General features: G+C 40.9%; 1 protein-coding gene across 1 annotated transcript in view; it reads left to right on the top strand.

The window, feature by feature from the left end:
- Positions 1–21926, top strand: part of LOC135056328 (collagen alpha-1(XIII) chain-like) — a 220543-nt gene that overhangs the window by 178098 nt on the left and 20519 nt on the right. Inside the window, exons 33-37 of the mRNA XM_063961321.1 lie at positions 2053–2106; positions 2198–2251; positions 3681–3707; positions 11228–11314; positions 19256–19294. Of these exons, the coding sequence (XP_063817391.1) occupies positions 2053–2106; positions 2198–2251; positions 3681–3707; positions 11228–11314; positions 19256–19294 (261 nt within the window). The remainder of the gene's footprint in view (positions 1–2052; positions 2107–2197; positions 2252–3680; positions 3708–11227; positions 11315–19255; positions 19295–21926) is intronic.

Here is a 21926-nt window from a genome sequence, read left to right as displayed (position 1 = left end):
CTATGACGGTATAACTGGAGCCCTGACAATCCACTGTGGGATTCGGTCCCTGTAGACCGGCTGAGAGGGCAATCTAAGGAATTTTGTAAGTTGTGTTTGCAATACAGTAATAGGGGAGGGGGGCACCAAGCTTCAGCTTGCCTCCCGGTGACTGGGATAAACTTACGCCCCTGCAGGCAGTGTAGAACAAACATCTTCCCACTGCTTGCCTGTAACTTCAGGAGGTCTTTGTAACCCGAGGCTAGCGATTAATTGTAGGAGATAAATCATATGATCCATTGCTGACAAATCAGAATGTTCATGTGCACAAACGCACAATAGCAAGTCACCAATATAGCTCTAGCCTTAATGAGAAAATTAGAGACCAGCTTGCCCTCCGCAATATATCATCAGGCTTCTTTATAAGGCTGTATGCTATCAAGCATTTATACAGCCACCCGTGTAAGCTTCCCTACACTTCAATTACCAAGCAATCAACACAACTTGATAGATAGGAATCCTTCTAGATAACTAAACTATTTTTAACCCGTTCATATACGATGTCTACGACTGTCTATATTGACACATCCTTTTTTAACCATATTCATATATTCAGTATAGTAATATTCAGAACTTGTTATTTAATTCTGGATTTTAGACCAGGATTGGCTGTAAATGTATAGATTTGTGTCTTTCAGCACTAACTTTATACTGTAGTTATAATTGGCTGACTTCCATCCATCTGTGGAGATTACATACAGGTGTATCCTGTAAATAGAAACTCAACATAAGAACCAGACAATCTAGGCCAGTTTATTAGCAGTTATGTGGCTATGGAATATCACAGGGCATTCCTCCTGTTTTTCCTACAACCCCCTTTAAATGTTTCTATTGTGATAAATCCAATGGACTTGCTATCTTCTGTAGCAGTGCCAGCCTACATTCATATGGTGCCACATTGTAGACAGGATCTATGATAAAGAAGGCGGCTACAGAAGTCCTCAAGGAGCAGTTTAGGACTATGTATAACAGTTTTTAAAGTACTGTCGGTTTGTAAGTACTGTCCGTTTGTAAATATGAATTAAGACTAGGAGTATATGAAATAAGGTGCATTTTCCAGTAACTAGCATTACTTTAGTGATTAAGCCCATAGATTTAAAGCAGCAATAATTTAAAAGGCAAAACCACGTTAAAATATTGCCGCTTTAAATATGCTGGCTTAAATGACAAAATCACACCAGTTCATGGAAATTGCACCTTATTACCTAAACCCCATAGGTACGGCATTACTTTGTTAGTGGCATACATTAATTGTGGATTTATATTCCAGATCCTAGACTTTTTTTTTTTTTTTACTAAACACCTACCAAATATGCTGTTTTGGAATTAGAGTTCAGTGTGGTCTTTCTGCAAGCAGCAAGGCGGAAATGAAAGTTACGTTGGGATCACGTACTCTGCCTGACTCTACAGTACGGCTGCTGAGTACATATCTCAGTAGCACCAAGCATGATACATAATAGCTCTTTGCCTATACCTACTGGTTCATACAAGTGTTTTTAGTGTGAGGGGAATCATTAGAAGAAGTGAAAAGCAAACTATGTGGCCTGACCCTTTGACCTCTATAAATGCATCCATTTCTGCAGCATGGTGATTTACAAATTGCATGCTAAGCTACCTTCTTGAAATGATGCAAAACCTTTTTCCTTAATTTTTGTTCATCTGTTTTACTTTGTATTAGTGTTGATGCTTTAAATATGTCACTAAACCAATATGTCTTCATCAAGTTACCCTTTTCAGCCTTGAGCGGGCAGGATGACAGTTCCGATACATTTGATTTTAATGCTTGCCATACATTCACTTTAAGGATACAGTGTGTCGTTTTCTCATCTACAGTATATCTTCTCCTAATGTTTAGAAGATCTGTTTAGACTCAATGCTGAAAACTGTAACTAGCCAAAGATAACTTGACTGCCTGCGTAAATTGATTTCTCTTCTACTTGCTTTTTTCCGAGCTGTACGCGTTAGAATCAGGCCAAAATTATATTAATAATCTCCTGTCTCTCTGTATAATAGGGGACACCCGGACCAATTGGAGTTCCAGGACCAGCCGGACCAAAAGGAGATAGGGTACATACGTATATAATTTGTGGCTAGCTCATGGACTTGGGTAGCTTTGTCAAATGATTGCTAGATAGAAACCCTTTACTTTGTTTTGCAGGGCAGTAAAGGCGATCCTGGGATTGCAGGACCAACTGGACCATCAGGACCACCTGTGAGTGCAGTGCACACTGATGCTTTGTGTGCAGACGTCTACTGTGGTTGGCTGACGTCTGTGTCTCTTGGAGAAAGTTATTCTCCTAGTTCAGAGGCTTGTATGTAAACTTTGAGGATATGTTTAACAATGAAGCTTTGACATCACAAATCCTTGCAGATCAGATTGCTCATTTGTCATTTCCAGTTCCATTGCACCGTTAAGGTATCACACTTCAATTCTAATTCTGCAAATATTGGCTGAGGCTATAACATGAAGGGAATTAATGTGTGTCTGTAGTACTCCATTTTCTGATGTCATCATTGTAACAGTATACTGTTTTCATTTGATCAATGTGTCAGCTCATCCATTAAGATACTCTCTAGACACTGTATGCTATGTCATACGTGTTCTCTTCTAACTGCAGGTCCTTCAGTGTTATGGCTTTTATAGTATTAGGAAAACAAATGTCGGCTAGCGGCTGATGCAGTGTGACTGTAATTGGCATTTAACAACAATGTCAGCCTTGTAGGGTAGAGTACTCAAACCTGCCCAGTAAAACAATATCTGGGATTGGGAGCATATGTGTACCTCCAGTATGAGGGTGCAGGTAATTGGCAATTTCATTTAATTAGTTTTTGATTAGCTTTCATTACTTAACATAGGATGCAGTTAAAATGCCGGCTGTCGGGATCCCGGTGTTCAGGAGACCAACGCTGGAATCCTGACAGCCGGATATTTTACTGACGGACGGAAGCCTAACACCAGCCCAGTATTCCCACTCGGTTGGTGGGTCCACACCACCAACCGAGTGGGAATAGAACCTGCAGCAAGCGAAGCGTGGTGAGCGCAGCAGACCTGTGAGGGGACTCTCTGCTGGGATTCCGGCAGACGGGATAACGCTGTTGGTATTCTGACAGCCGGCATTCCATCTGCTGGTATATCATACTGGCTCTCTTAACACCATGACAGACTAATATGGTTACTTATTTATTTTATAGAGGACAATAAACTTGATATAGCTAAGAACATAAGGCATATTGATAATTGCTTCTAGCATAGCTAATGTAAGCAATAACAGTAACTGTTGTGGGTGATGATTTGCTTTTATTAACCCCTTAGGCAGAGGTTTCCAAAAGCGGTCCTCAGAGCACCCTAATGGTCCAGGTTTTAACGATATCCATGGCTGAGCACAGATGTTAAATCAAATTCAATGATGTACTGATTAAGTCACCTGTGAACAAGCTTGGTTATCCTTGAAACCTCGACTGTTTGTGTGCCTGGAGGACAGCAGTTGGGGACATATACTAAGGCTATACTAAGGCCTGAGAACCCAAAAGAAGGGCCCCCATTTATTTTCTCCGGGGGAAAGAGTGGATCTTGCACTGGTAGTCCTCACTCACCAGGCCACTTATTTATATTGATAGATATCAATGTTCTGTATTTGCAGGGATCACCTGGTGAGAAGGGAAGTCGGGTAAGTCCACATTTTACTCTCCAACTCTCAGTCTGTGACTAATTCCTACATAGTAAGGTGGAATGATAGTGGACTGACGTGACTAGAAACAATTTGTATAAAAGGAGTGCTAACAATTACATGCACCCAAAGCATCCTTATGATAGCACACTGAATATACTTCTACACTGTGGTATACCATACTAAGGGTCCTTACCACTAATATTGTATTAAAGCCCAATGACACCACAATCCTGTTTGATATGTAGTGGTTACTGAGCACTAGTGAGAGGGCACTGGAGGGTGAACTATTGACCACGCAGCGTTGACGAAGAAAACTACACCGCAAAGCGGATACTCCTGACCGCAAGTGCAAATGCTAGTGGGTAAAGAGTCATTGGTACCAATGAGTTCCTCCCCCCCCCCACCTTCCCACTCCCCCATACAGATACTAATACATGTTTATATGCTCTTATTATCTATAAAATAAGGCTAATAACAGCTTTATTTGGCACCAGTGGGAAAGGGCCCTAAAAGTGGTTATGGCACAGTGGTGTTATTGAGTACAAACCGGTATTGCTGCTCCTCCTCATCAGATTCATGTTCTGCATGCAAGAAAACAGTGTGTCAGTTACTTGAAAGCATGGGTCACATTGTGGCATGCAGATAGTTAGAATGTAGAATATTTGAATCATTCCACCTAAAATGACTTAAAGGAAAGCTATCATCAAGATTTTGTATTTGTTGCGTACAACTGAATGTTACTGAACTGTGTAACGCGTGTCTCACTAGAACATATGTGTAGTGCTTATTTTATTTGCTTAGCTATTATATTCTTCTTCTGTAGAGATGGGACAAGTATAGTTTTATACCTTTAACTATCAATGTTGCTATTGCTTCTATGAAGTGGATCAAAAACATGAATATGTTGAAAGGAATTTCTTACCAATACCAGTGTTTTTCTAGAAATAAAATTGCAATTTGCAAACATTGGGTGGGATGTAATGCTGCGCGAGTTTGGTGGCCGTGCGGAATGCTGGCCAAACTCAGACGATTTTTAAAGGGGCGATCACGTCCAACACAAATCTGCCTTGTAAATGATTGCCCCTTTAAAAAACGATGCACACCGAACCACAGTCATGCAACTAGTCAGTGCGTATTACACAGAATGTAATTGGCTTCATTAGCTACTCATGATTCAGTACCAACAGCTGGAGTTCATTATCAGCATTTTTACCAAGTTACAAGCTGTGGCTTGCTTATACTTGTGGTCCTTCTATGTCCATACATTATACACATTAGTTACCAATATTTGGGCTTTGTTGATTTATTTAGTGATGGGTTTAAAAGCTCTGCATGGTCAACAACATAAGAAAAGCATCACACATAGCCTATTTAATATCAAGGGACATATGTCAGAAATATAACTTTAGATTTACATTTGTATGCTAGATGTTAGACTAATGCAGTGCTTCTCAACTCCAGTCCTCAAGTAACCCAGCAGGTCATGTTTTCTGGATTTTTGTAATCATATATATGTGAGTTAATCTACATTCCTGGGTCAGTAATTATTCCACAGACAGAAATACTGAAACTATGACCTTTAAATGTTACATGAGGACTGGAGTTGAGAACCACTGGACTAATGGAAACACATTTCTTAATAGGGTTTAGTAGGTTGCAGCAAGTTTGTCTTATTTATACCATGTTATCAAATAGACATTGTTATACAGAATATGGTGCTGCAGACCCTTTGTGGCACCTTATAAATAAATTATATTAATAATTGCTTTGCGTTATACCTAATTTTACTCAGCAAAAACATGTATCTTAATGGCAGCTTTCCTTTAAGTGTGTTTAATTGTATATTCCTGTTTATCCTGAAACAAAATAAAACTTTGTCAGTACGTTTCATTTGGTTTCTCTAATTACTGCACAAACATTGATAGACTATAAATAATGTGGATATTAGTTTTAGTCTCCTTTATTGCTCATTTTTATACCATTTTTGCTGTGACCTTTGAAGATATTTTGTTAAAAGTTAAGGTCAAGTAAAGAAAGTGCTGTATAATGACACATTATCTGCATCTCGGTCTGTCACCCTAGACAAGAAGTCTTGTGCAATAATGTGGCTGCGTACTGCAGTAAGATTACTAAGAACACCAACTGAAACATGCTCTCACCACACTTGTGCAATGAGGTCTTGCTCCACTTCCTTTTTTCACTTTTATTGTGTGTGTATTTTCTTTGCTTTCCACAGGTTCACCTTTGTCCCCTTTATCCTTTTCCTTAACTCGTGCCTTTTTTCCTGGGTCTTTCCTCCAACCTCCTCTGTAGCCTTTTCCATTTTTTCCCGGATTATCCTTTCTCTGTTGAATTCCTTTTCCCTGGTTTTTATTCCTCTGCCTCTCACATCCTTCCACTATATTTATTTTGCAAGACCACAATTTATTTTTGCCTGGCTGTAATTGCCTAATAATGTCCTATATTTTCTAACCTGTGTCCAAAAAAAGAAAAAAAAAAAAGAAAAAAAGCTTCCTCCACAATTAAATAATATACCATTTATCATAACATAACTAGTAAACTAAAACAGACGCGCTTTCCATCTTTTCTTTACATTGATCATATGTTGCAACTAGCAAAACACATCATTTGTTGTCTGATGCAGTACTGTTTATATTCTTGACATATATTAAGGCGACCACACTTTTATTCTGTTAAGTTTTATTTGCTGTGGAACAGGGTGACTTGAAAATAGAATTTGAATTATAGCTCTGAGCTTGCTCTGCCCGTCAATTACAGAACACTCTAAACCACAGTACTATTTAGTTCTTTAAAACACCTTTGCTGTTTAAGTGCCACTTACGGATTCTACATACTGTACTCAAGAAATGCACATCAGAAAATCCTCAAACACCAATCATGGTTATAACTGTTATAGGGACAATTTATGAAAAGTGGTAACAAAGGGGTTAGGATATGTCCCTGCGCACAAATGCCGCCAACCCAAGGTCTATCCTAGTGTGTCACCTAACACACTGAAATAATGCTAGAAAGGGAATATTAGAATAATCCCTAGGTGGCGCAAATAGTAAAAAGTCCAAAGAAATTACCCGTGTGGGCTAAAGTCCGTTCCTTTTCATACAAGTGAGTTCATATATGAATCCGTCGTCCAAAGATGATGTATGAAAAAAAACACAATATAAACACAAATGTTCAGTACAGTCTCTGTGGGTATTAGAGGAACAAAATGTACACCCAGGTTCCTTCGACTATTCAGTACTTGGGATGTGCAGTTCTACTCGTAAGGTCCACCTCAGTGACTCGCATAAATGGACTGCTTACATGTGCTTACTTCTAAAACAATTGTATAAATCACATCAAGGTTTCTTTCACCCATACAAATGCAGTATCCAAAATAATCAAGCACCCACGAGTAGGTCTCTGGGTATATAGGATGCTCACGTGTATGCTTACTTCAAGGTGCGGTGTACTTTCACATCAAAGGTTTCTTTCGATGTTTTCCGCTGTCTTTCTCCTCTATTCCTTCAATTTTACTTCATGCTCAATAAAAAGCAATTATTACCAGCAGCCTATCGTCTTCCCAGCAGCAGTCCATTTATGCGAGTCACTGAGGTGGACCTTACGAGTAGAACTGCACATCCCAAGTACTGAATAGTCGAAGGAACCTGGGTGTACATTTTGTTCCTCTAATACCCACAGAGACTGTACTGAACATTTGTGTTTATATTGTGTTTTTTTTCATACATCATCTTTGGACGACGGATTCATATATGAACTCACTTGTATGAAAAGGAACGGACTTTAGCCCACACGGGTAATTTCTTTGGACTTTTTACTATTTGCGCCACCTAGGGATTATTCTAATTTATGAAAAGTGGTGCTCAGGAAACGGTGCACAAACAGAACTGTAACTCATAGCAACCAATAAGATGTTGCCTTGATTCTAGTACAATTAAGCAAATAAATGCAAATGTCTGGTCGGCACAGTTTAAAGCACCCTTGGTCTGTGCACCAGTGTTCATAAATATCCCTTACTGAATATTAGTAAGGGGAGTATCATATGGTCCATTAACCACTACTTTTAAAAGCCATTGAGCTGTGGACAACATGGACATGGAGTGCCCAATGGGACAGAGCACCACAGCCAAATGTAATGTAGTTTCTAAGTATGCATCTAAACAGGCCTAACATGTACCCTAATAGAAATGATAAGGACACTCCGGGCAGCTCCATATGCTGTAGTGTGCCATCCCGGAGCGTCCCAGGTGGCTCTGCAGTAGTGCTACTGGCTGCAGGGTGCCGTTCCGGGCCCCTGCAAGCCACATGGAGGTACTGTGGGGCAGCAACGATGCCGCCCCCAGAGCCCTGTGCGATGAAACTGCTTGTACATCCCTAGTTACTGCCCTGCTACCAACCTTATACAGTCAAAAGCCAATAGTAAAACATTGTCCTGTAGTGGACACTTCAGACCAGAATGTTTCTGGGAATAACTTGAACAGGGAATATATGAAAAATGTTGCATGTTGCAACAGCTACACACCACATGGAATTATAGTTTAATTCTGTTTCTATTTATACAGTTACTGAACGGTACAGTCAGCTCTCTCTGATAGACAAACAGTGAATATAGGCAGTGGCGTCACAAGGAGGGTGGGGGCTGCTCACTGTTATTACCCTTTCAGGGGGTGACAACATAATGCTAGCTCCTCCGCACGGACAGGAGCCGTGTGCTGCAGTGTGACATTATCCTGCAGCACTCTGCTCCTGCCACTGAGAAGGAGTTGGCAGTGCTAGAAGAGTCTCCCTGGGGGCAGCCCACACGTCTCAGGAGTGAGGTAATCGGGGGGCTTTCCCACAAAGCCATGCCTTCTTTAGTAATTTCAGCAGGGCCCAGGTAACCACGCCCTCTTTACGCAAAGCCATGTCCCATGTTTGGTCATCGTGAACAGGGGGTCTCTTGGCCTCACCAGATGTCACTGATCCTGGTGCCACCACTGAATATAGGAAGACATTTATCATACTTTTTAATGAGGATAAATAGACGATGAGCATAGAGATGTTACCCATATTAGACAATGAGTTCACACACAGCCACATACGCACACAGACACTCAGCCACACAAATAGCCACAAAAACACACCTAAAGCCACACATATGACAGCCACATGTACACACAGTCACTTACAAACATAGCCCATACAAACATAGCCACATATGCAGACAGCCACATATACAGTCACATATGAACACACAACCACATATACACATAGCCACATACACACACACACACACACACACACACACACACACACACTCAAGCACATAGTCACATATACACATATAGTCAGCCACATATAGTCAGATAGCCTCCTCACCTATAGTATGAGCTGTTGCAAGGAGGGGTTGCAAGAAAGAGCCGCAGAAGATGGGCAGCAGAGTTGTCTGGATGCGTGCACATTGCCTGACACTACCGGCAAACACCACCTCCTCCCAGCCACCAAGAGTCTATAATGACGCCACTGCAGCACTGTTCACACATATAGTGGCTGGCGCATAGAGGCTGGAGGGAGCTCACCAGAAGCAATGGAGGTGGTCAGGTTGGGTGCCACCTTCAGTGCTGGCACCCGTCTGCGACCGACTTCATTGTCTCTGGTACTACCACCACTGGCAACCAATCAGATTATATAGTAGTTATAATTTATCTAGTATATTCCATGAAATGACAGCAGGAATCTGTGGATAATGTCACCATTTGTCCTCATTAGAAGGTCCCCTTCAGTGATTATTTGCATATTATAGTTCCTTCATGCAGGATGTCAAACCTATCATTCCCCTATTCTTTATAGGAATGCCTCATACATGTGCATATGAATACACATAAGAGAACGTTCAAAACTGAATTATACACTGTGGGGGGTGTTTCACAACTTTGTATTCCAACACACTGTTTAGCATGAATCAGACTTCATATGATATGCTTTGCTTTTACTAAATAATTGTACAGGTAACTACCAAAATATAGGAAACACCAATTCAATGTGTATAAATAGGCTGTGAGCACCAACCTCTATCAAGACAGCTTCAGTGCACTTACACATAAGGTCTACAAGTGTCTGGGACCCGGTTTTAGGGCTGCAGCACCATTCATCTATGAGATATCCCATGATGTTTTGTTAATGAATATAGGCACAAAACACAGCCTCAGACCCTACACGGTAATCTTTTTCTCCCACACTTGTCCCTATTAATGATATTCCTCACTCAGACTTTTGTAGTGAATTCATATCTGACATTGGCCCTCATTCCGAGTTGATCGCTCGCTAGCAGTTTTTAGCAGCCATGTAAACGCATAGTCGCCGCCCACGGGGAGTGTATTTTTGCTTTGCAGGAGTGCGAACGCCTGTGCAGCAGAGCGCCTGCAAACACATTTTGTGCAAAACAAGACCAGCCCTGTAGTTACTTATCCTGTGCGATGATTGCTGCGACGAGTGACACGGTAATGACGTCAGATACCCGCCCAGCAAACCCCCGGCCACGCCTACGTTTTTCCAAACACTCCCAGAAAAAGGTCAGTTGCCACCCAGATACTCCCACTTCCTGTCAATCTCTTTGTGTTCGGCTGTGCGATTGGAATCGTCGCTAGAACCAGTGCAAAACCACAAAGGACTTTCTACCCGTACAATGCGTGTGCGTATTGCGGTGCATACGCATGCGCAGATTAGCCATTTTTTCACTGATCGCTATGCAACGAACAACTGCATCAACTCGGAATGACCCCCATTATTCATTGTGTACATTAGCAGCCTTAATAACTAGATATCCTGCAAAACTTGCCTCTATCAAGGTCACTGAGGTATTTTATGCTAGAAATACTTAAGGAAAATATTGGGCAACCACAACAGTCCGCCATTTTCATACACATCCCCAATAGTACCTGTTTAAGTAACTCATGAACCATACGTGTAGCAGCACCTGTTTTCAGTAGCTATTATGTCCCTCATTTACATAAGTGTTTCTGTTACTTTGGTAGTTACCGGTATGTTACTGTTTTACTATGGTTGTAACTTCTGCCATATTCTAATCATATTTTTAAATATAATAAAATAAAAAAATGTCTAAACACATACTGTAAACTACTTAAACAACAGATATCCATATATCTGACAATACAATATCACAATTAGCAAAACTAAAAGTAGCCCATACCGTTGCCTGAAATCTAAATCCATACAATTGTTCCACAGATTTCTTTGAGGCACAAAAAATAAAGACACAATTTAAGCTTCTTTTTATTTCAATATTATACACAAAATATATTTTATACTACTCATTATGAATCAATAATTTCATATATTTTTCATATGACCATACATATAATTTACCAAATATTATATTTTATATTCTATATATTTTTAGACAACATATGTTTTTTTCTTCATAACTCTCTAAAACAACTTTGAAGTGGATGATCCTACAAGTCGTTACATCTTTTGTTGAACTTAATTATTATTTGCAGGGGGAAAGGGGGAAGAAAGGCTCTAGGGGGCCTAAAGGGGATAAGGGAGACCAAGGAGCGCCTGGATTAGATGCACCCTGCCCGTTGGTATGTTTGACTTTTGCAATGTATTTTATGTAGGACTTGAGGATGGGAAGAACAATTAATGAATTACAGATGAATTTGTTTTGCTCAATAATGATGGTGGATTCACTATATGTTACGCGTTTTTGTTTTTACATTGCTTAATCATGTAACCTTGAGGGCCTAATATAGTCTAATAAATGTTCATTGATGATCTCACTTATAACTAAAGCTGTACAGAATGTTCCGTGCAGGTCCCGGAAAGACTGATGTGTGCTTCTACTGTATGTACATAACGATTCTTCCCTTCTTCAACACTACCCCCAAGTGGTATTGCAGCCAGATTTGGCAAAGTTGCTGGACACGATGACAGGGTTTAATATATGGCTATAAGGTCTGAGACTTTCTATCACATTCTCCAAAATTGTCCCTTATTATGAGACTCTGTGTCCGCTAATGTTGTGTATGATAGTATGGTTAGAATAAAGCCAGCCCATATTGTGACCCACAATATCTAGGCTTTTCTTTGCAAGGGAACCCAAATATCGTGTCTTGCAGCTTTGAATCCACAGGACTGGAGTGATGTTCCATGAAAACAGGAGTGCCTGCATCTTGAGGAATAATAATAAAAATAGTTGATTTTGTGAACAGGGACAACGAGGTGTAAAAGGAGAAAATGGTGATCCGGGGATACCAGGGCTGGATGGGCTCGATGCCCCTTGCCCATTGGTATGACTTTAACAACCCTTTTTCCTGCATGCTGTGCTCGGCCTATAATCCCAATCCATTGCATGACTAAATTATCATGCACCCTCATACGTCCATCTGTCCTGTGCTAATATTCATACTCCTGCAGCCTGAACATGAATTACACCACTAACCAAAATCTTCATCATTCAACTACATTTCCCACTTATCATTTATTACACTTTTTCTGCAAATGTAAACTTTAATTATAAAAGGGGATAGGTTTCACTTAATTCTAAGGTTGGAATTCAATTAGTGGAGAAGAAACATCGGGAGCGAAAAACTGATTTTTTTTGCAATTTTTCCCGATGTTTCTCTGATATTTGTTTTCAAGCAATCCAATTTGTCTGCTCGAAAAAATATATATTTTCTTCCTTAAACAAACAGGTTCAGTGAAACCTGTGTGTTTTTGCTAGAAACAGCCCTGTTTGCTGTTTTCAGGGATTTGTTTTGCCTTCCTGAGGCAGGGGAAACATAATACCTGATAAGCTGCAGCTTGCGACAGTTTATCTGGGATAATTGGACAGGCAGAGGCAAATCAATTAGCCACGAGAAAACATTGTAGCTAATTGAATTCTCCCCTAAATATGCTATTCTACAGAGAGAACCTTTTTCTTAATTTTCTTGTCTTAAACTAATATATAATCTATAGACACATTATCATAAAACCAAATCATAACTAAGCAGAATTACCAAGCAGTAACTTTTGGACCGATTTATCCATATAAAATATGTTTCTTTTATGACATGTGACAGTTTTTGGACAGTTGTCCAATAAATGTATTGTTTGCAACATTAATATGGCAGGACCAGTGGGGAGAAATGGTTTCTGATGTGAGGTCTGAGGGGTTAGGGTCATTTTTACTGAGTAATGCACCTGTATAGGTGTTGCAGGACCAAATATTGAACTTGGCATTTAGTGGCTATTCCCAGTTTACAAAGGGCTGCCTACCCTCAGGGGTATAATGCCCTGTTACTGTCATGGCTTATTTTTACGGCTTAGTTAAAGCATAAATTAGATTTTCATGACAAGCATTGTAAGATATCTATTTTTAAACAGCAATTTAAATAACAAGGGAGTCTTTGTAAATAGCTGTCAGGAGGACCCTAAGTTACTATATTTACTTTTGCTGAAGTACAGTCCTGACAGTTCTCACAGAGCTTCTACTAGGAGGCACCAACAAGGAAGCAGAATGAGTGTGTACAGCTGGCTATACACACAGCAGTTACATGCTGCCCAGTTCCGTATTGTCTCTTAGAGAGTAACGTATCTCTATAAACATTAATGTGTGTTTTAAACTCATTGTTTCTAATGAGCACTTTCCAGATTCCTTCTGCTGACCAACTTAACAAGCTCAACTTTCTAAACAGACCCTTCTTCCTTCTACACCATAACACATTCCAAGAAGCAGATACCTTAACCAGTCCAACACTGTACTCCTTGCTGCAGTGGCCATAAGGATCAGACTCTACTAAGCAATAAAGTAATGTAAACATATAGGGGTGATTCTGAGTCACAGGCAAAGTGGCTGTAGCTGTTAGCACATGTGGATGCCGGATTTACTACATTATGCTAATGCCAGACTATGTTTAGCTAATACAGGAGTTCATGCGCCTGCAAGCGGAAAGCTGCACCACATACTGATTTTATGCCAGTTGCCGCAAGTCATCATTAGTATTGGCCCTTGCACCATCCCCATGCTTGGTGGAAGAGATATATTTGATATGTCTTCCTTCCCAGCTTTACATACACACCCACCACACTCCCAAAAATCAGTGCGGTAACGTGCAATTATATTGTCCCTACCCAGTTCCTGCCCGAATTGGCCAATTTCACACAAAAGTCAGAAATGGCCAAGTTACGTCTGACACCAAAAAGGAAGGCCATATACGCAAAGATGTGGAAATTCGCATGTGTTGTAAGGAAAACTCACTATTTGCATCCATGGACAGAGACCTATCTGACTCAGAATCAGCCCCATACTGTGGACTTGATGTACTACAGTTTGCTAAGACTCCACATGAGACCTCATAGTGTGGGTCAGTGTAGGTTCCCTGACTCACTGTAAAGCTGAGCAGTATGACTACAGGTTGAGTATCCCATATCCAAAATGCTTGGGACTAGAGGAATTTTGGATATCGGATTTTTCCGTATTTTGGAATAATTGCATACCATAATGAGATATCATGGTGATGGGACCTAAATCTAAGCACAGAATGCATTTATGTTACATATACACCTTATATACACAGCCTGATGGTAATTTTAGCCAATATTTTTTATAACTTTGTGCATTAAACAAAGTGTGTGTACATCCACACAATTAATTTATGTTTCATATACACCTTATATACACACAGCCTGAAGGTCATTTAATACAATATTTTTAATAACTTTGAGTATTAAACAAAGTTTGTGTACATTGAGCCATCAAAAACAAAAGTTTCACTATCTCAGTCTCACTCAAAAAAGTCCGTATTTTGGAATATTCCGTATTTCGGAATATTTGGATATGGGATACTCAACCTGTATTATTAATGGAGATGCGTGGGTTCAGTTTTACTTGGTTCTTTTCGCCAAAATAGCGCAACTTCAGATTTATCCAAATTTATCTTATTGGCTATCCAAAACATGTAAGAGCTGATAAGATGCTGTTTTTTGAGTTCCAAGTAAATCCGAGCCCGTACATCTCTAATAATTAAAAGGGGGTTTTGCACTTTCAGAAACTGGATTTTATATCCCTTCCTGCAATGAAATGCATTATTTTATCCTTCACATTTCCTTTGGTGTTTTTAACCAAAGCCTATGTAGCTTAATCTAAGCAGATATGTTTATGTTTATTGCACCTTAGATATAACTCAGAACTGGTTTGTAGATATAACTGTATCCAATGCACAGATTATTACATGTGCAACAAAAACAAATACTGATCAGATGCTTTTTAATCTGAAAAAGAAGTTGTAAATTTAAAACACAAAATGTAGTAATAATTGCAAAATGTAGTAATAATTGCTTGTGCTATACTAGCTCACTGAATTGTATATGGTGTATATTTGTGTGTTTTGCAGTGAAAGCCACTGTATAGTACAAATGTGTATTTCTGACAGTGACACACAAACACATACACACACATGCATTTGTCCATTGTTTTCATCTGTACCTTACGATTTATGTTTTCCGCTGCTAAACTTCAGTACCGTATGGATAAATATCATCTGCTCCAATGGTCATGTAGTCATATTTTATCAGGAATATCTGTATTTTAACACTCAAGTTAACATGAAGTGTCTATAGTAAAAATTATTCCACAAGCTACAAGCTTGCTAAGCATTATGCTCTTGCTGAGCCCACCATGTGAGACAAATAACACATACATAGTGTATGTATTGTATGTATGTGTATATATATATATATATATATATATATATACACTATGCATATAGTACAAACTCTGCCTGTGCTTCAATACAACCCAATTATAGTATAAACCTGTTCATCCAGTGAAATGCTTTATATCACTGACGTAAAAAAACCCAAATCACTTGGGGCACAGGGTAAGGGGTAAATTTACTAAGATGGGAATTCTATTTAAGATGGGATGTTGCCCATAGCAACCAATCAGATTCTACTTCTTGTTTACCTAGCACCTTCTAGAAGATAATACCTGGAATCTGATTGGTTGCTATGGGCAACATCCCATCTTAAATAGAACCCCCATCTTAGTAAATTTACCCCTACAGTAAGTATCTACAGATGTGTCCACATACATCTATCTTCCATGTGCTACAAGTCGCCTTACACATAATACAGGGGTGTTCTTGATAGTGCGGGTGACTTGATAATCTTTTTAAGCAACTTTGAAAATGTGTCTTATTACAAAATGATTCTATTAGGATGCACAAGCAGCTACTGCTGATTGAAATGATATGCGGCAAGGGTATATTTTGTGTGTGACCGTGGCTGTACCTGAGTACAGAATGCTCTTCCAGGCAAACACTATAGCATGGCACTTCGTATGCAGATACAGTCGTGGTCACACACAGAATATAGGTATTCCACATATTTTAATCAGCAAAAGCTGCCTGTGCGTCCTATTAGCATCATTTTGTAATAAGAAGCATTTTCACAGAAAAAGTTGCAGAGAGAGATGACAAGTTACTGGTAATTTTCCTGGAAAACACTGTAACGTAGCATTTTGTACACAGATACAGTCTCTGTTGCACACAGAATATAGGCATGCTACATATATTTTTTATCAGCAGAAGCTGCTTGTGCATCCTGTTGGCATCATTTTGTAATAAGATGCATTTTCAAGGAAAAAGTTACAAAAAAAGACTTGTAGTGATACCGAGTCACGGCATGCCTAGATGGCTAGGAGGCTAGATGTATGATGGCGCATGCCACTAGTCGCAACTCTGCGCACTCAGTCATTGCCACTATTACTGAGGCATCGCTAGAGTATAATATAATATATATAAAAGTGACAAACCACAGCAAAAACTTTTCTTTTTAAAACTGGTGTATGCACCAATTTATTTCCCACCGCCCCAGGAAGGCCTGCCTATTTTGTCAGACCCAGGCCTCACAATTTCTGATGGCAGCCATGTTGTACCCTTTGTACTATCCTGCAATGTACCCTATGTAGTAACCTATCTACTATCCTCAAATGTGTTTTTGATTTACATGATGGTTCATGTGAGACCTGCTTTATATTTACAGGCCTCACAGTATTTAATATTGACATAGAGCTTAAGGTAATATTAGTTATAAAAAGACACACTCCTCTTGCATTTACACACAGAGACATCGACATCGTCACTGACACAACTATTGCTTAGTGACCCCCTGAGTCAGTCATACAATTAGCAACCTTGGAGCATTTGATGCTATTTTATTGGGATGAGTAATGGCGGTAGATATCAATCAAATGGAAATGAATGTCTGATACCCCTGGTGATTCTGTTTGCTAATATGCTAATATTCTGTTAGCTTGTAAAGCACTAATATGAAACTCAGTAGGGATCATTGTGTGCATGGCTCCTGTGTTGGCTAGGATTGTAGAAACATGCAAGCACCAGGTACACTGACAATGCAGGCAGTCAGGCAGGCAGCATCGCCAGAATATAATTGTGACTGTCACCTATGTGCATGAGCAGAAACTGCTTCCTGCCATCTGCTCTTTGAAATTTGAGATGTATTATTCTACATGAGTACAGATTGCAAGTATAGAAAACATATGGACATTTTTTATTGCTTGCATTTCTACCAGGAGATTATAATTTATTTCTAATGGGCTGAAATGCAACAATTAAGCAGTCCAAAAATGTTATTGCAACACAAGCATAAACTTACAGTACTGTATGTATGATCTACTGTACCTGTTTATTGTCACTTCCATTTCAAAACTTTTACTTATTATTAAAGTGCATTTAAAGTTCATGGAATAAAAAACAGTGGGTAAGTGCCCCAGTACAGAGAGAGCACATACTGAAAGCGATCGCTGCATTGTATAGTTGATATCACAATGACACACAATTTATACAGATATGTCCTCATACACTTAGCCTTATACACCACACAGCGAGATAAGCCTGGCGTGCAACTAGGACGCACCTGGAGATTGTGATGATTAGTTTGGTATGTGACACTTATACTGTATACCAGTGTGTGACTGTGCTTGTATATGAAGTACAACAGAACTTGGCATGGGAAAAAGCCATGTCTGCTGCATCATAGCACTTAGTATGCAGATTCAGAGACTCAGTCACACACAGATATACAGGTGTCACTTATCAAATTAATCAGCACAGTATCCTAATGCATCCTAGCTATATCCCAAAAAATATACCTGACGCTATCACAGTCTCACGGGACCTGGCGCACTAAGAGGGGCTGTTTGGCGCAACTGCACAGCAAGATAAATGAGGATACATCTATATTTGATTGTACTGATTGCCTACACAACTATTTAGGAGATGCCACTTAGTCTTATATACAGATGGGACACATTTCTTTTAGATTGAAGTTATCTGCTAAGTATAGTAAGAAGGGATGTAGGTAATATCCCGGCACACAGCCGTTCAGAATTGCGACAGCGGAATCCCGACTAGTGAGTAGTGGGGCTAGTATTAGAGTTAGGCACTAGGAAGAGGATTAGAATTTGGCTGCAGGGGGTGGCGACAGTGTTAGGGTTAGGCTCCAGGGGGGGGGGGGGCGGTTAGGGTTAGACTGTGAAGAGGGGATTAGGGTAAGTATGTGGGAGGTGATGGTTAGGCTGTGGGAAGGGATGGTTAAGGTTCAGCTGCGAGGGGGGGGGCGATTAGGATTAGGCTGCGAGCAGAACGACACTGTTAGCTTAAGGCGCGACGGGGGAGTTATGGTTAGGCTAGGGGGTTATGGTTAGCTTGTGAGGGGCATAGCATGAGGGTTAGGCTGTGGGAGGGGATGATTAGGGTTCAGCTGTGTGGGAAACTACACTGTTAGGGTTAGGCTGCAGGGGGGAGTAGGGTTAGGCTGGGTGGGGGCAGTTAGGGTTAGGCTGCCGGGGGGAGTAGGGTTAGGCTGCAGGGGGGAGTAGGGTTAGGCTGCAGGGGGGAGTAGGGTTAGGCTGGTTGGGGGCAGTTAGGGTTAGGCTGCAGGGGGAGTAGGGTTAGGCTGCAGGGGGGAGTAGGGTTAGGCTGCAGGGGGGAGTAGGGTTAGGCTGGGTGGGGGCAGTTAGGGTTAGGCTGCGGGTGCGGCTAGGGTTAGGCTGAAGAAGGGGGATAGGGATAGGCTGCGGGAGGGGATGGGTCATGGGTAGGCTACAGGACGAGTGGGTTATGGTTAGGATTAAACTCATCGGGATCCATTGGATTCAGAGAGGTTAGGGTTAAGTTTGAATAGCGTGCAACTAGCGCTTATCTGCGCCCTTTGTCTAACTGAAAAGGCTTCCATCCGTATGTAGAGGAATTTACACACAAGTTCTTTAAAATGATTGAACATTGTGAAGTTAGTAAAAGAATATAACGTTTTAGCAGAAAATAGTTTGAACGTTCTCATCACACATTGAGCTACTATGGAACCATTGTAACTAGATTACGGTGACATTTATGTGTCTACAGAAGCATTGCTTTTCTAAATGGATGGTTTTGTTGTTTTTTATTACTGTTTTACTGCATGTGTTACCTCACTACAATAGAAAACTCACAAAATATACTTGCAATGCCTAATATCCTTAGGGAGAAGATGGTTTACCAGTACAAGGCTGCTGGAATAAGGTAAGACAACAGTATATAAATATATATATTCGTATTGCATTGTGAATTGTTTGTTGCACAAATGGTAAGTCAGTGATATGAATTTGCCTAATCCTTAAAGACACATTTATGTACAGTAACAGTTATTTGCAATGGATAAATATTATAGATTAGTAAATTATTTTGAAGTCTTCTTGAGTGCTGGCATGCTGCTCGCCATTGTGTATTGTGCACAAAATATGTGTTCTCTGCATGGATCAGTATAGTCTCACTAGTTTAACATAACTGTTACATGCGTGGGCAGGGCTGCCATCAGGGGGGGACTGCCAGCACTGGCATTTCGGGCATGGCCACTTGTCTCCTACCCACCACTACCCCCTACCCTTTGCATAAACGTGAAAGCAAGGCCCATGCTTACCGGCGTGTCGCCATGACTACCACCAGGCCCCATGGCATGCTTGTGTGGCTATTTAATAAAGGTTTTTTTCTTGTTGAGGTGGTATGTGACATCATGACGTCAGGCCGCTCAAGAGAAAGGAGCCACAGGGCATGAGGCGCAGCATCAGACAGTCAGCCCAGAACACAGGTCTTGGAGAAGGAGGAGGTCAGATGAGGTAGTAAGTTATGCAGGTGGATACAGGAAGTGGGTACTGCCTGGCAGAGGCTGGTGAGGGAAAGTGGTCTTGTAAAGGGGGAGAGAAGAGAGTAGGATAGAGCAGCTGGCTGCCTGTATTATATAGACAGGCACATAGTGAGAGAAGGCTGGGTAAATAATAGAGAAATGAGCAAAGAAGAAGATAGCTGTGCATATAATAGGGATGGTCAGGCGCAATAAGCGGAAAAAGAGAGAAGGTGCAGAGAGGAAAAGACTGGGAGAGAGCTACAGATGTAGCCACGGTCATCCTTGCTGCTGCTGCTGCGCCATAGAGGCGTCCTAATCGCACCATACAAATATCGGAGGTAGGCGAAGTAAGGCGTGATAAGGCGCAACAGGATCCACAGCATGCAATACACAGCTTCACCACTGGGTGGCAATTGTTCCACTAATGAAAACTACAGTACAGTGCTGAATAATGGATGGATATGGCACTACAGAATACTATACAATGTACTGTAGCAAGCCCTGACAGTAAATACAGTAGTTCTTTTTTAATACAATAATACGGCATGGCACAGTATAAAATCACTGGAACTGCAGGCACACATTTACAACATGCCTTACAACTGAAAGCTCCCCTGGTGTGCTGTATAAAATGATCCCTACATTAAGTAGAAATGTGAACAGAGAAAAATATTTGCTCAGCGTCTCCAATGCACACAAAGGGGTACATTTACTAAGATTGGAGTTTTATTTAAGATGGTATTTTGCCCATAGCAACCAATTATTATTATTATTATTATTATTATTATTATCCTTTATTTATATGGCGCCACAAGGGTTCCGCAGCGCCCAATTACAGAGTACATAAACAAATAATCAAGCAGGAAAACAGCAACTTACAGTTGACAATATAGGACAAGTACAGGGTAAATAAACATAGCTACATCAGCAGATGACACTGGAATAAGTATCAGGTGGCAGAAGACTGCTGGATTTGGTGCAGTTGAATATTATTAAAGTAAGAAAAGGATAAGCACATGAGGGAAGAGAGCCCTGCTCGTGAGAGCTTACATTCTAAAGGGGAGGGTAGACAGACAGGGGTGAGACAGATGGGGTACATAGAGAGCGTGGAACAGAGGTTTAGGATGAGATTTGGCTGGGTTTGGTGAAGAAGTGGGTCTTAAGAGCCCGTTTGAAGTTTTGTAGAGAGGTGGAGAGTCTGAGGGGGAGAGGTAAGGAATTCCAGAGAAGTGGTGCAGCACGTGAAAAATCTTGGAGGTAGGAGTGGGAGGAAGTAATCCGTAGGCAGGAGAGTCGACGTGCATTAGCAGAGCGAAGAGGACGGGTGGGAGTGTAAAGGGAGATAAGGTCAGAGATGTAGATGGGAGAGGAGTGGGTGAGGGCTTTGTAAGCAAGTGTGAGAAGCTTGAAATGGATTCTGAAAGGGAAGGGGAGCCAGTGAAGGTCTAGTAAGAGAGGAGAGGTGGATGTAGTGCGTTTGGTGAGGAAGATGAGCCGGGCAGCAGCATTGAGTATAGATTGGAGTGGAGAGAGGTATTTGTCAGGAATGCCAGTTAGGAGGAGATTACAGTAGTCCAGTCTGGAGATGACCAGTGAGTGGATAAGAGTCTTAGTAGCATCCTGGGTCAGAAAGGGTCTGATCCTGGAAATATTTTTTAGATGAAAACGGCAGGTTTGTGAGAGGTGCTGAATGTGTGGTTTGAAGGAGAGGGAGGAGTCAAGGATTACTACAAGACAGCGCACTTGGGGGCTAGAGGAGATAGTAGTGCCATCAATAGATAATGAGCTTGTAGGAGGTGAGGTTATGCAGGAGGGAGGGAAGATGATCAGCTCGGTCTTAGACATGTTAAGTTTAAGAAAGCGCTGGGACATCCAGGAAGAGGTAGCAGAGAGACAGTTGGAGATACGAGTGAAGAGAGCAGGGGAGAGGGCTGGAGAGGAAAGATAGAACTAATGAGCTTACCTAGTGAGGACGTGTAGAGAGAGAAGAGTAGAGGACCAAGGACAGAACCTTGGGGTACCCCTACAGTT

The sequence above is a fragment of the Pseudophryne corroboree genome, chromosome 3 (assembly GCF_028390025.1).
Source record: "Pseudophryne corroboree isolate aPseCor3 chromosome 3, aPseCor3.hap2, whole genome shotgun sequence".
Taxonomy (NCBI): domain Eukaryota; kingdom Metazoa; phylum Chordata; class Amphibia; order Anura; family Myobatrachidae; genus Pseudophryne; species Pseudophryne corroboree.
This window is presented reverse-complemented; position numbering and strand designations above follow the sequence as displayed.